We start from the raw sequence: 14,997 nt of genomic DNA, 5'->3' as shown, positions 1-14,997 counted from the left end.
ATAATACCACCTGACTTGTAGGGTGGTTGTGGAAATTAAGTGACACTATTTGTGCAAAGCATCTGGCCCATGGTAGGTGCTCATAAAATGATCATTACAGTCAACATAGCATTTTGTGTGTTCAGTGATATTTGCTGAAGCCCAGATTCTAGACCTAGTTATAGCCTAGGTGGAGGTGGGTGGAATGAGCTGTAAACTTGGCTCTGTTCCCCTGTGGCTCCCTCCGTGTGCTCTTGGGTGGGTTGGTCAGCAGCTGTGAGTCCTTAGAGAGAAATCTGAGAACTTGAACTCACGTGGGCCTCGCAGTGAAAATGGGAGGCTCTCGACTCAAGGCAAACATAAATATGACAGAGAAGAAAATGCAGGACACCTCCCAAAGGCAATCAAGCTCATGGATAGATTTTAACTTTTTTTATTCCAGGTCTCCTAAACTAGAAAGCAAGTTGAATTCATTAAATACAATAAGGTATCATTTTTTAGAATCATCATGATGAGTAAAATAACTCACAAAGACTTATTTTATCATTATATTCCTATCATTTCCAGTGAATCACTAAGGGAGGTGGCAGTTTCTTTAAACAAGGGAGTCATTTTTGAGAGTGCAGACTTCGATTGGCAATAGATAGACCTGGATACAAATCCTGTTTCTGACACCTACAAGCTCTCTCTGTGATCTTCAGCCAATTGCTTAGCTCTTTTTCCTTTTCTTTTCTTTCTTTCTTTTTTTTTTTGAGACAGAGTCTTGCTCTGTCGCCCAGGCTGGAGTGCAGTGGTGTGATCTCGGCTCACTGCAAGCTCTGCCTCCCGGGTTCACGCCATTCTCCTGCCTCAGCCTCCTGAGTAGCTGGGACTACAGGCGCCCGCCACCACGCCTGGCTAATTTTTTGTATTTTTAGTAGAGACGGGGTTTCACCGTGGCCTCGATCTCCTGACTTCGTGATCCGCCTGCCTTGGCCTCCCAAAGTGCTGGGATTACAGGCGTGAGCCACCGCGCCTGGCCTTGCTTAGCTCTTTTTCTGTCAGTTTCCTCAGGTGTAAAACAGGAATAACAATATACACCTTGCAGGATTTGTGTTATGTTTTCAAGGGATATTTTACATAAAGTAGCTACCACACTGCTTGTCAGGATGGACCTGAAGAAATGGTAGTTATCATCATACTCTTGACTCTCTGAACAGGTTTATAGGTAGTAATTCCGTTATGCAGAAACTTTAGTCAAATAGACCATGCCACTGTTGATCGTTGGGCTGTAACACAGGTGATGTCTTTGGCCTTAGGTAGAAGCTGTCCAACTCATAGCTGATGGAAAAGCTCCTCGTATACCCCAGCCAGAAGAAGGGGCAACATATGAAGGTATCCAGAAAAAGGAAAATGCTGAGGTATTTATATATCAACTCAATAACATGTCTCAGAGTTCATGGCCCTCTACCCTTCAGCAGTTCCCCACATACTATGATCTTGCCAAAAGGTAAGCCAGCTTGCCCTAGCCCTACCTGTTAGAGTAGACAGGTAGCCAGACATACGCAGGAGAGGGGAGTCCCCTAAAGAAAATAAAGTCTGGGAAGACTCGTGTCTGGAAGACCACTCAAAATTTGCATATTAATAGTATCTCTAATGCTGGAGTGGGTGGGCACTTAGTCAAATGTGCATAGAAAGGAGAGGAGATACTATGCAAACGAACAAACAAGCAAATAAAAAATGCCCAGAAACGCCTCTTCAGTCTGCCCAACAATCCTTCGCTCTGCAGTTAAAATGTCAAAATATCACTAGCTACATGCTAATGAAAAGGGCAAAGGGGATATTCCTTAAAAAATCTGGCATGCTAGGCGCGCTGGGCACGGTGGCTCACGCCTGTAATCCCAGCACTTTGGGAGGCTGAGGCAGGAGGATCACTTGAGACCAGGCATTCAAGACCAGCCTGGCCAACACAGTGAGACCCCTGTCACAAAAAACAAAAAACAAAAACCTGAAGCCATAAGTTCAGCTTAGGGCAGAGAAGGAAATTCCAAAAAAACACACAGATGCAGTAGGTATAGATTTGGCCACTATACAACCTTCCTGCAGTGACAATAGTAAACAACACAGGCATCAGGTAATATTCATATCCAACACCAATCCACACATACACACCAACTAATAATATGGAGGGTCCCATAAACCTGAGACAAAATCTAGGTGCAGACAAAGCAGAGAGCTAAGACAGACACAAACAAACTAGACAAAAAAAAAAAAAAAAAGAGGCAGAGACTTCACAGAGGTGGGAACTTCAAAAAAAAGTTCAACCTAATAAAAACCCAACATAAAACTCTCCAACAGCTACTGGCCTCCTCCCCTCAACAGCCCGCTCTACTTCATCTTTACAAAGCATACTGTCCCTTTAAATAACCCTCTGCTTTTTATTTTCCTTTAATAAAGTCTCTTGTTTACTAAATCAGCCACCTGACAAAATACTTACTCCAAATAAAACTAAGAAGCAAAAATTCCTTTATTTCCCAATAACATACGCGTTTCTGCCTCTGATGACGAAAAGCGTTTTTATTGCCTTTGAGGTTCACAGCCATAGGAGGCTCAGCCTGTGTTTTGTGCCTTCCTAGATTTCTTGGGACCAGTCTGCTGAAGTTTTACATAACTGGATTCGAGGTCATGATAAAGTCCCTGGAGCTTGGACAGAGATAAATGGACAGGTATGTTTTAGGGACCACTCCCCCCACCCCCCTCCCCGATTATTACCTTTGTAAGAGATATTACAGATAAATCTGGGCTTCCCATGGTTCTTCCTTGGTCATGAGGCAGGTCTGTGATTCACTCTCCCCTTTACTCAGCATGTATTAAGCATTTATTGTGCAGCAGACACTAAATCCAGCGCCTGATCTAAGGAGCCTGCAGTTTCATGGGGAGTGCAGAGAAGTGAATAAACATTCTCAGTGCAGTAAGATAAACGCTATCATGGAGGCTGAGACTCAGGCATGTTAGGAAAGGCTTCCTAGAAAAGCTCACTGCTTTGCTCGAGAAGAGTTAACCAGGTTGAGAGCAAGACAAGTAGGTGAAGCCCCAGAGATAAGAGACTCCAGCACCTGGTCAAGGACTTGCAAAAGGAGTTCAGTGAAGCCAGGGTCTGGACTGTGAGGACAGGCATGGGGAGAGCTGAAGCGGGAGAGGCGGCCAGGGCCTGAAGGGTCTTCTATCCATGGGTAATTGACTCAGCCCAGGCTCTCAGGTTTCACCTCTTCGGGGAGGTTTCCTGATCTCACATGCCCAGACTGGCAGGGTCTGATGGCCCATCTCTGGGTTCCAGCAACACTCTGCCTACCTCTGGCATCGCACATCATATATTGTGAGGGTCTCTTTATTCCCCCCAACACTAGACTGTGAACTCCTTAGGGGCAAGGGCTTCCTGTGATTGTCCTGATAATCTCAGCAGTTAAGCAGGAGTCTGGGTACGTACTAAGTGCCAATAAAAATCCATGGGCTCGATGGGTGACCAAGGGAGGGAGTTTAGTGTAATGGTTAAGAGTGCAGGATCTGAAGCCAGAATGCTTCTATGAAAAGTTACTGTGTAACCTCGGGCAGGTTTCTTAACCATTGGGTGCCTTGGTTTCCTCATTGTAAAATGGGACTAATAATACTGCCTCCCTTAGGTTATGGGTAATTGTGAAGATTAAATGAGTTGGCCAGCCATGGTGGCTCACACCTGTAATCCCAGCACTTTGGGAGGCCGAGGTGGGAGGATTACTCGGGTCAGGAGTTTGAGATCAGCCTGGCCAACATGGCAAAACCCTGTCTCTACTAAAAATACAAAAAAAAAAAAAAAAAAGCTCAGTGTGGTGGCATGTGCCTGTAATCCCAGCTACTTGGGAGGCTAAGGCAGGAGAATCACTTGAACCCGGGAGGCAGAGGTTGCAGCGAGATTGCACCAGCCTGGGTGACAGAGCAAGACTCTGTCTCAAAAAAAAAAAAAAAAAGAATTAATACATGTTAACTCATTTAAGTACTTAGCCCTGGGCCTAGAGTAAGTATTCAACAAACCATTATAGCATAATCATAATAGTGCTCCATAAATGATAACTGATCATCCTAGAATTGCAATAATAATGCAGTCAGCGTCAGTGTCTCTTGGTTACTGTCTGGATCCAATCCTTTTTCCATGAACGGACACACAAAGCACCCTATGCTTCTCATCACTTATCACCCTGCACTGTAATAGTCTGGTGACCACTGTGCATTGCCCATCATTGACGCCCACCCCCAACACCTCCCCACCCACCCAAACCCTACCTTCAGGCTATAAAGGCTGAGAGCTTTTTATCTCATTCACCTTTGTATCAATGCGAATATGTGATAAATGCATACTCATGTCACCTGGATGTGGGGCATTTTGGACTCTCCAGTGACATATTCACAGACTATTTCTTGCCTTGTGTCATTTCTTTCTTTTTTTTTTTTTTTCTTTGAGACAGAGTCTGGCTCTGTCGCCCAGGCTGGAGTGCAATGGCACAATCTCGGCTCACTGCAAGCTCTGCCTCCCGGGTTCACGCCATTCTCCTGCCTCAGCCTCCCGAGTAGCTGGGACTACAGGTGCCCGCCACTACGCCCAGCTAATTTTTTGTATTTTTAGTAGAGACGGGGTTTCACCGTGTTAGCCAAGATGGTCTCGATCTCCTGACCTCATGATCTGCCTGCCTCTGCCTCCCAAAGTGCTGGGATTACAAGCGTGAGCCACTGCGCCCGGCCGCCTTGTGTCATTTCTATGGATGTTTGAGACAGTTTCTCCCATTGTGGTGTCTCAATTTTATTACAGATGATAATATGAACTTCAGCGTTTTTGCAGAGAATGATGCTTATACATACCGCTATGAACAGCTTTTCTCCTGATTTTACAATCTGTGTTTGATCTCTTTACTAGATGGTCACTTTCTATGGCTCGACATTACTGAATAGCTCTGTGCCTCCTGGAGAACCACTGGAAATTAAAGGTGCCAAGAAGCCTGGTCTCGTTACCAAAAATGGACTTGTTCTTTTTGGTAACGATGGAAAAGCAGTGAGTGTTCAATATGGCTGCCTATGAAATAACCTTTTGATTTTCTTCTATAACCCAAGCTATTAAGGGAATAGCTTTCACTCCATTGCTGGCTGGGGAGGAGCTGGCTCTGAGTGCCCTGATGGAGATGAGGTGTCTCAAGATGGGCCCCACAGATCTGCATAGGCTGCCTTGTGTAAAGTGGAAAGAGGCTGGAATTCAGTGGGGAGATAAGGATGTGAATCCCTGCTTCCCACTCGCTGGTCTTGGGCAGGATGATTCTTCCCTTTGAGTCTGTTTTGCCATCTTTATAACAGAGAGGAGAATCTCGTCTGTCTGCCTTCCCAGTGCCAGATTCTGGGAGGATCAAGTGAAATGGATGTGACCCTCCTCAGATGCCCCTTGCCACTGATCCACCAGACAGGCACCACCTACACTGCCTATGCTCAGGAGGGTTGGCCCTGGGCCTCAGTGTGCCCTTGCGAAGCTTCCCAATGAAGCACGCAAAGGGAATTTGTAGCTTACAGCTATTTTCCAGTTGCTGCAGGATAAATCGTTAAGACTGTAGGCTTAAGAGTCCTGCTAGTTCTAGGTTCTACTCCCAGCTCTGTTACTTACTGTCTGTGTGGCACTGAGCAAATTACTGAACCTCATTGAGCCTCCCTTTCTGCATCAGTAAAATGGGAATAATAATGGCATCCGCCTCCACTGGCTTTTATGAAATTAGGTAAGATCCTTCAGCACATGCATGCATTCTTTTTATTAGTATATGTGCTGCTGAAGCAAGCACTTATGCATTCATTCTTGAGCATGGTGCAGGGCAAGTGCTCAGAGGCAGCAGCTGCAGAGTTGCAGCAGCACTGGTGGTGTCTGTTATTTTCATAATAGATTCTAATTCAAATACCTACATCCAAGTGTCAAATTTTCCAGGACTTATTTTCCATTTTGAGATGTACCTATCCCTGGACCTCACTTTTTCCTTTCTGCTGCCATTATTCAAGTGCCATTTCAGCCCTTTTACACATAATGGTGAATGCTTTTAATCCATATTTTTGTATTTTTCCAAATAAACTTGCCCTTATATGCATATAATCTATAGGACTCCTCCCACCAGCCTCACTTTTGTATTGTCTCAATCCTCAATTTTTATGCTTGTTTTGTTGCTATTTTGTAGCTGATGGTGAGAAATCTGCAGTTTGAAGATGGAAAAATGATCCCTGCCTCTCAGTACTTTTCAACGGGTGAGACGTCAGTGGTAGAACTGACAGCTGAAGAGGTGAAAGTGGCAGAGACCATTAAGGTGAACACATGATGACTTAAATCTTACTGTCACCTTGGAAAACTGAAGCATGTTCATAACTGGTACCATCAGTCCTCAAAGTAGTGGGATCAGAACTTTATTTCCTCTTTTTTTGTATTAGCTGCAAGAGGAAATCAACCTCCAAATTCATATGCTTAAACACAGTATATACAAACTGATTTTTCACATAAGTCATCCAAGGCAGTTCCAGGTTGGCACGGGGGTTAGGGGTGAAGTCATTCAGGAACCCAGTTTCTGTTATTTTCAAGGTCTCCCTGGGGGGCGTCTCTATTCCAGACAGCCAGAAGGGCAAAGGAGCATGTAGAATGGTGTGGAGGAGGGTTACATGGGCTAGGACTGGGGTGGTGCAGGTCACTTCCACTCCTGTTCATTGGTTGCATCTAACTTGGAGAGGCGCTGAGAAATGTGATCCAGCTGTGTGTACAGCTGAGTGTACACGATGAAGAGGGAATTGGTTTGGTGAAGAGCTAGCCCAGTCTCTGCCACATTGTTCTACATGGCACTTCCCTCATAAGAGTTTCCTTTTTGTGTAGGTCATCTGGGCTGGAATTTTAAGCAATGTCCCCATTATTGAAGACTCAACAGACTTCTTTAAATCTGGAGCAAGCTCAATGGATGTTGCCAGGTAAAACCACGCCCTTATTGACTCACTAGGGATTCCCTCACTAGAGATTTTGACTTTGGCTTTGACAGTGACATCCACACACATCCTTTGTTCTGGATGTGATTACCTTATCATACCTATCTATGACTCATCTTTTTTTTTTTTTTTTTTTTTTTTTTTCTGAGATGGAGTTTCACTCTTGTTGCCCCAGCTGGAGTGCAATGGTGCGATCTCGGTTCACCGCAACCTCCGCCTCCCAGGTTCAAGCGATTCTCCTGCCTCGGCCTCCCGAGTAGCTGGGATTACAGGCATGCGCCACCACGCCCAGCTAATTTTGTATTTTTAGTAGAGATGGGGTTTCTCCATGTTGGTTAGGCTGGTCTCGAACTCCTGGCCTCAGCTGATCCGCTTGCCTCGGCCTCCCAAAGTGCTGGGATTATAGGTGTGAGCCACCACGCCCGGCCAACACATCTTTATTCTTCATCTTTTTTTGCTGTTGTTTCCATGATCAAGCAGATATATCCGTTTATTTCTCTTTGTTGCTAACCAGAAGTTGTTTTCATATCTTCCGTATACCTAAAAAAGCAACCCTTAGAATTGTTTGCATCTTTTAAAAATTTGTCCTTCCAGTTTCTTAGCTAATTTTCCTCCAATATGACATCAGAATTGAGAAGCTCTGGGTGAGAATGCTAACAGTGAATTTCCTATGCAGCCTGATCCAGAATATTATCTGAATAATATCTGACACCTGATATTAATAATAATATTACCAGAATAATATCTGATACCTGATATTAATTATGCTTTCCCCCAAATCTTTTTTCTCCTACCCTCACCCCCCCCCATAAATTACCTAGTAAGACAGATCTAGAATGAGGGTTATCAGGCTACTTGCAAGGACAAGTGTAATCACCCAGTATCAGAATTTCTCCACAGAGGTTTAGAGCAAGTTGAAAGGGCTGGAGTCCCAGAAAGCCTCTATCACAAGGAAACTGGACCAGGATCCTACCGGTGCAGCATCTTTCAGAGGTGTTTTCCTTTGAGTAACTGGGATAACGAGACAGCTGGAGCTCACCAGGGACTGTGCAGTCCCTTGATGGTCGGTACAGAGAATAGAAGCTAAGAGGATTTGATCCCAGGCCACATTGTGGCCATTCACTAATTAAACAAGGCAAAAATGTTCCTCCTCTTGACAAAATCCTTCATATTGACAAAGCAATCTTCCTGATGAATATTCTATCTATTCACTCATTTACTTAACAACACTGACTGAACACTTACTACATGTCAGGAACAGTTTTAGCACTGGGGATACAGTGTAAACTAGACAACGTCACCTTTATTCATGGAGGTTTTATTCCAGAAATCAAAAACAATCATTTCAAGAGCACATAGTGTTTTCAAAAGTCAAGAGTTTCGGCTCCTCAAATTATAGATTTCTCAGCTGTGATTCATGAGTTCCCAGAAACTTCTAATTGGCTTAACTAAATATTTCAATACTACATTATGATGATTATTATTACAGATAGGGCCTCACTCTGTCACCTAGGCTGGAGTGCAGTGGTGTGATTACAGCTCACTTGCACTAGCAGCCTTGCACTCCTGGGATAGCCATCCTTTCATCTCATCCTCCCTACTAGTTGGGATTACAGGCATGAGCCATCACACCTGGTACATCACACACAGTACTGTATTATTATTATTATTATTATTATTATTATTTTGAGACAGAGTCTTGCTCTGTCGCCAGGCTGGAGTGCAGTGGCGCAATCTTGGCTCACTGCAACCTCCATCTCCCAGGTTCAAGCGATTCTCCTGCCTCAGCTTCCCAAGTAGCTGGGATTATAAGCAAATGCCACCACGCCCAGCTAATTTTTGTATTTTTAGGAGAGACGGGGTTTCACCATGTTGGCCAGGGTGGTCTCGATCTCCTGACCTCGTGATCCACCCGCCTCGGCCTCCCAAAGTGTTGGGATTACAGGTGTGAGCCACCGCACCTGGCCAGTACTGTATTATTAATACTTTTTTTTTTTGCTAGCAAGATACTCCTGCGGGAATTACTCATTTTCTGTTTGAGTGTCTGGCTTACCATAATCATCTGATATTATTATCTTGATTACAAAGGTATCATCTCTTTTAGAGAATAAATGATTGAACCATAACCATGGTGGACTTTCTACACTGTACCTCGTACAGCACTGCTATTCAAGAAATGTCAGATAACAGCTGTAATTTGACAAACTAACAGTGGAAATCAAAGGATTGGAAAGGACTTCAAAAGTTATACTGACCTACTGCATATGGTTCTAGCTAGTACCTATGTTAACTATGTAATACAAACAAATGTCCATCTTATACTTGTAATTTAGAGAAAATAGTCTACAATATGACATTCATCTCTCATAATCTTTACAGTTAGGAAAGTGTCTTTGTTTCTTGTTCCTTGAGTATATATGAAAGGAAAGGAGTTGACTTTATATGATCCTTGCTACCTTGCTTATAAGTAATTAAAATATTTTTGCCTTGATTGCTTTTATTTTTAGTCATGGATAAAGTTTTAAAAAACTGCCACTGTCCTTCAAGATATATTTTTAATTTCTTGCCCCTAGTCTTATCAATTTCTCTGATGAGTATCACAGAAGATCTCATAGGATATAAATAGGCATGTGATGTAAGTCTTACCTCAAAACAACTTCACAAATGCAAATAACACAATCTTCCTAACCCCTTTTAAAAATCTAAGTAACGCGAAGCTGGTTTTTACTTTAAGGCTGGTTGAAGAGATCAGACAGAAATGTGGTGGGCTTCAGTTGCAGAATGAAGATGTCTATATGGCCACCAAGTTTGAAGACTTTATCCAAAAGGTCGTGAGGAAACTGAGAGGAGAAGATCAAGAGGTGGAGCTGGTTGTAGATTATGTAAGCTTTTCCTTGATGTTGCAACCCTAAATCAGTGAGATCCATACACTATAAAAGACTGCTGTGCCTGTTGCCCATTTGCTTTTATATTTATGACCTTTAAAAAACAACAGCTTTACTGAGATCTAATTCAGATGGCATAAAATTCCCCTTTAAAATGTGCATTTTGGGTAGTTTTTAATATATTCACAGGGTTGTGCAATTATTATGCCATCCGATTTTGGAACATTTTCATCATCCCAAAAAGAAGCCCTGTACCCATTGGCAGTCATTCTTTACTCTTCCAGGACTACCTCATACAAAAAATGTTCCAAAATTGGATAGCATGATAGTTCCTAGAAAATGCTAACCTCTTTTCTGTCTATGGATTTGCCTATTTTAGAGATTTCATATAAATAGAATCATATAACATGTGGCTTTTTGTTTCTGGCTTCTTTCTCTTAGCATAATGTGTCCAACGTTCATCCATGTTGTATCATCATTTCATCGCTTTTTCTGGCCAAGTAATATTCTATTGTATAAATATACCACAGTTTGTTTACCCATTCATCAGTTGATGTACATTTGGGTTGTTTCTACCTTTTGGCTATTATGAATAATGCTATGAAAATTCGTATATAAGTTTTTGCATGAACATATGTTTTCAAGTCTCTTGGGTATGTACCTAAGAGTGGAATTGATGAGTCATATGGTAACTCTATGTTTAACTTTTTTGAGTAACTGCCAAACTGTTTTCCGAAGTGGCTACACCATTATGTAATCCCACCAATGTATGAGGGTTTCAACTTCTCCATATCCTCGCCAATATTTGCTCTCATCTGTCTTTTCTCTTTTAGTTGTCCTAGTGGGTGTAAAGTGGGATCTCATTGTGGTTTTCATTTGTATTCCCTAATGACTACTGATGTTGAGCATCTTCTCATATACTTATTGGGCATTTGTATTTCTTCTTTGGAGAAATGTCTGTTCTTTCAAATCCTTAGCTCATTTTAAAACTGGCTTGTCTTTTTACTGCTGAGTCTTAAGCGTCCTTCGTATATTTTGGATACTAGATCCTTATCAGATGTAAGATTTGCAAATGTTTTCTCTCATTCTGTAGATTTGCTGAAAACTTTGAGTGTCCTTTGACACATAACAGGTTTTAATTTTGATGAAGTCTAATTTATCTATGTTCTTTTACCACTTGTGCTTTCTTGTGTCTTGTCTGACACCTTTTTATTCCTCAATTTCTCCTTCACTGCTTTCTTTTATGTTAAATATGTCTAGTATGCCTTTTTAATCCTTTATTTTTAATTTAACTGTATTTTTAAGCTATTTTCTTAGTGGTTGCCTTGAGGATTATAATTAACATTTTTGCTTAAAATGATCTAGTTCAGATGAACACCAACTTAATAGTATAGGAAAGCTTTGCTGTAACATAGTTGTTGCATACTCCCCTAATTTGTGCCATTATTGTCATATGAATTATGTCTTTATACATCATGAGCCCACCAACAGTTTTATAGTTATTGCTTTATGAAGTTGTATTTTTAATGAGATAGAGTTAAAAAATATATTTATACCAATGTTTATATTTACCTATGTAGTTACCTTTACCAGTACTCTTTATTTCTTCATGTGTTTTCAAGTTAATTGTCTGGTGTCCTTTCATTTCAACTTGAAAGATTCTTCTCAGTACTTTTTGTAGGCCAGGTATGCTAGCAATCAATTTTCTGTTTTTGTTCACTTGGGAATGTTTTAATTTCTCCTTCATTTCTGAAGGATATTTTTGTTGGGTATAGAATTTTTGGACAGTATTTTTCTTTTATCATTTTAAGTATTTCATCATATTGCCTTCTGGCCTTCATGGTTTCTGATAAGTCAACTGTTAATTTTATTAAGGACTCTTTTGTATGATGAGTTCCTTCTCTCTTGCTGCTTTTGAGATTTCCTCTTTGTCTTTTGATAATTTGTTATGATGTGTCTAGGTGTGGAGCCTTTGAATTTTCCCATTAGAATTTGTTGAGCTTCTTGGATTGTGCATTCTTGAAATGTGCAAATTAATGTTTTTCATCAAATTTAGGAAATTTTCAGCTATTCTTTCTTCAAATATTTTTCCTTTCCCTTCTCATTCTCCTCTCCTTCTGGGATTTCTTTTATGCATATGTTGGTATAGTTGATGGTATCCCATAAGTCTCTGAGGCTCTGTTCATTTTTCTTTATTCTTATTCCTTCCTGTTGTTCAGGCTTTTTTCACCTTCTTGAATTTGCTATTGGGTCCCTCCAGTGATTTTTTTATTTCAGTTATTGCACTTTTCAACTTAAGCATTTTTATTTGGTTCTTTTTAAAATAATTTTTATCTCTTCATTGATATTCTCTGTTTGGCAAGACATTATTCTCTTACTTTCCTTTAATTCTTTAGACATGGTTTCCTTTAGTTCATTGAACATATTTACAAAAGCTTATTGAAAATCTTTCTTTAGCAAATCCAATGTCTAGGCTTCTCTAGGGATGGTTTCTATTAGCTGCTTTTTTTTTTCACCTGTTTATAGGCCATACTTTCCTGTTTCTTTGCACGTCTTGTAATCTTTTGTTGAAAGGTGGTCATTTAAAATAATAGAATGTGGTAACTCCAGAAAGCAGACCTTCTCCCCATCTCCCTTCACAACATTTGTTGCTGTTGCTGCTGCTGCTTTTTGTTGTTGTTGTTCAATGACTTCCTTGACAATTCTGTAAAGTCTTTATTTTTTATTGTTTGCCACTACTGAAGTCTCTGTTCAGTTACTTTAATGGTCATCTAATGATTGGGCATAGATTTTCTTAGACACCTTGAGCCAATAAGTCTCCCAGCATTTGTGAGGGGGCTCTGTGTGTGTGCTGGGATATACCTTCAGTGCTCCAGCAGGCAGTTTACAACTCTGCCTTACCTTCACACTTCCTGCCTGCACAGAGCCTCAAAGTCATCCAGAGTTAAGAGATAAGGGCCTTCTGAGGTCTTTTCTGGGCACATGCACAAGCCCTGCTTGTATATTGGTCTTCTGGATTCCCAGGAATATGTCAGAGCTTTTCAATGCCTCTTATGGATATCTCATTCCCAGTTATTCCTCCTGTTTTTTGGTCAGCCATTTTTTAGTGGCTGTGGGCAGCTGCAATATTAAATAATTGCCACTGATTATTTTTGACAAATGTCCCAGGAATAGGGCTGTTTGTGCATAACAAGCTCTGAGTCAGATCTAGTAAAGACAAGCCCAAGCCAGGCCATGGTAGCATGTGCCTGTAGTCCCAGCTACTCAGGAGGCTGAGGCAGGAGGATCACTTGAGTCCAGGAGTTTGAGGCTGTGATGCACTTGATCAGACCTGTGAATAGCCACTACACTCCAGCCTGGATAACACAGTGAGACCCTGCCTCTAAAACCAGAAAATCTCTGAGAGTAGAGCTTTTCAGGGAGCTGCCAGGCAGGCCAAATAGTAACAGTTCTTTGGGATGAGGCTTGTGAAGAGCTCCAGACCCATTTCATCCCCACCAGGGACTACTAGGCTGCTGCTTTTCACAGCTACCATACTTGCAATGATGTTGGCTTTTCAAGGCTATTGCAGAGCTTTTGAGAAAGATGGGAATAAGGCAGTTAATACACCATAAAGCTCACTTTTCTTACTGTGATTCAGCTATTCTTCTTGAAATGGATTATTGCAAGCCTTTGGCTAATTTCCAGAGTTCTGAGAGAAGTGATTTTTTAACAATATTTTCTAGTGTTCTCATTGCTTTTATGAAGGAGTGGATTTTCAGAGGTCCTTACTTTCCTGTCCCAGAAGTACTTCTCACCCATTTGTTTTTAATAAGAATTAGGCAAATCTGAAAAGCAGTTTAGCATTATCTGGCTAAGAACATGAATTTTGGAGTCAGACCAACCTAAGTTTGAATCCAAGTAGCATGGCTTACTAGCTGTGTGACCTTGGGCGAGTTACTTAACTTCCCTAAGCCACAGTTTGCTCCTATTATTACCCTCCATTATTGTTACCTCCATTATTATTATTTCCTCCATTATTTTTACCCTATTTATAGAGTATATAATTTGATTCTCCTAACAACTCTCTGTGGTGGATGTTATTATATAATATTATTATTATTACCCTATAGATTGGGTAATTATTACCTGCAAAACATTCTAGTATGCACATAATATGAAATACGTCTTCTGTTACTTGACTCATATCACCCAATTTATAGGGTAATAATATTATATAATAATAATATATTATATAATAATGATAATATCTACCTCAGAGAATTGTTAGGAGAATCAAATTAGGTGTTATACATTCAGCATATTCCAAGAATGATAATTTTAGAAAAGTGGACTGTTTGTAGACACTGAACACATCAATTCCCATGAAATTTCCTTCATTATATCCCACATAAACACAATGGAAATAGCTCATAGATCATGAGCACTCAGTGTGGGAAAAGGCAAGAGACCTATTTCCCACATCTATTTTTTGTTTCTTTTTAAAGCACTGACAATTGCTCTCTGTGAAATAATTTTTTAAATAATTACATTTACTTTTTAATACCTTGCATTGATATATTACCTCAGTTTTTCCTCACAATAACTGTATGAAGGCAGTATCATTATCCCCATTGCATTGTTGAAAAAAACTGATCCTCATCAAAGTTCATTGACTAACCTCAATTTGCTTGCCAGCCACTGGCAGAGAGTTCAATTTATGCAACACATGTGTAACAGACAAAAAGTGAAAACAGAGAGGAACTTAAGGAAAGCAAACTTAAAATGGCACCAGTGTAAAAGGAAACCTACTGACAAAGGCATTTTCAATGATTTCAATGAAGGCAATAGCTGCGCTCCACCAAAGCTGCCACTAGATGGTGGTGTTTCCATTATCTAGAGGTCTTGTGAGTTACCTTTTATCTGTTAGGAAAGAAAATCTGAAATCTGTATAAAGCCTGGCCTAGAGCACTTCTGTCTTCACAGCTTCTACCCTCCTGCCCCAGTGGCCAAGGCAAGCATCTTGAGGCCCAAATCTCACATATGCATGTCTTCTGTACGGTCGGAACTAGAATGCCATTGACTTCTCCCTCTGCATTCGTGAATATGCTTCTTTATTGCTGTTTGACATCAAATTGGTAAACACGGAAATCCA

At 41.0% G+C, this 14,997-nt stretch overlaps 2 protein-coding genes across 3 annotated transcripts in view; one reads left to right on the top strand and one right to left on the bottom strand.

The window, feature by feature from the left end:
• The window catches only part of NOPCHAP1 (NOP protein chaperone 1), an 85,929-nt gene that overhangs the window by 4,538 nt on the left and 66,394 nt on the right, over window positions 1-14,997 (bottom strand). The gene's annotated exons all lie outside the window — the stretch shown is intronic.
• The window catches only part of ALDH1L2 (aldehyde dehydrogenase 1 family member L2), a 59,988-nt gene that overhangs the window by 16,649 nt on the left and 28,342 nt on the right, over window positions 1-14,997 (top strand). For both annotated transcript variants that reach the window (XM_001160213.8, XM_016924088.4), the window contains 6 exons: window positions 1,278-1,379; window positions 2,595-2,684; window positions 4,904-5,038; window positions 6,192-6,317; window positions 6,872-6,963; window positions 9,713-9,860. In XM_001160213.8, coding sequence (XP_001160213.3) covers window positions 1,278-1,379; window positions 2,595-2,684; window positions 4,904-5,038; window positions 6,192-6,317; window positions 6,872-6,963; window positions 9,713-9,860 — 693 coding nt within the window. The remainder of the gene's footprint in view (window positions 1-1,277; window positions 1,380-2,594; window positions 2,685-4,903; window positions 5,039-6,191; window positions 6,318-6,871; window positions 6,964-9,712; window positions 9,861-14,997) is intronic.

Source organism: Pan troglodytes, chromosome 10 (assembly GCF_028858775.2).
Source record: "Pan troglodytes isolate AG18354 chromosome 10, NHGRI_mPanTro3-v2.0_pri, whole genome shotgun sequence".
Taxonomy (NCBI): Eukaryota; Metazoa; Chordata; class Mammalia; order Primates; family Hominidae; genus Pan; species Pan troglodytes.
This window is presented reverse-complemented; position numbering and strand designations above follow the sequence as displayed.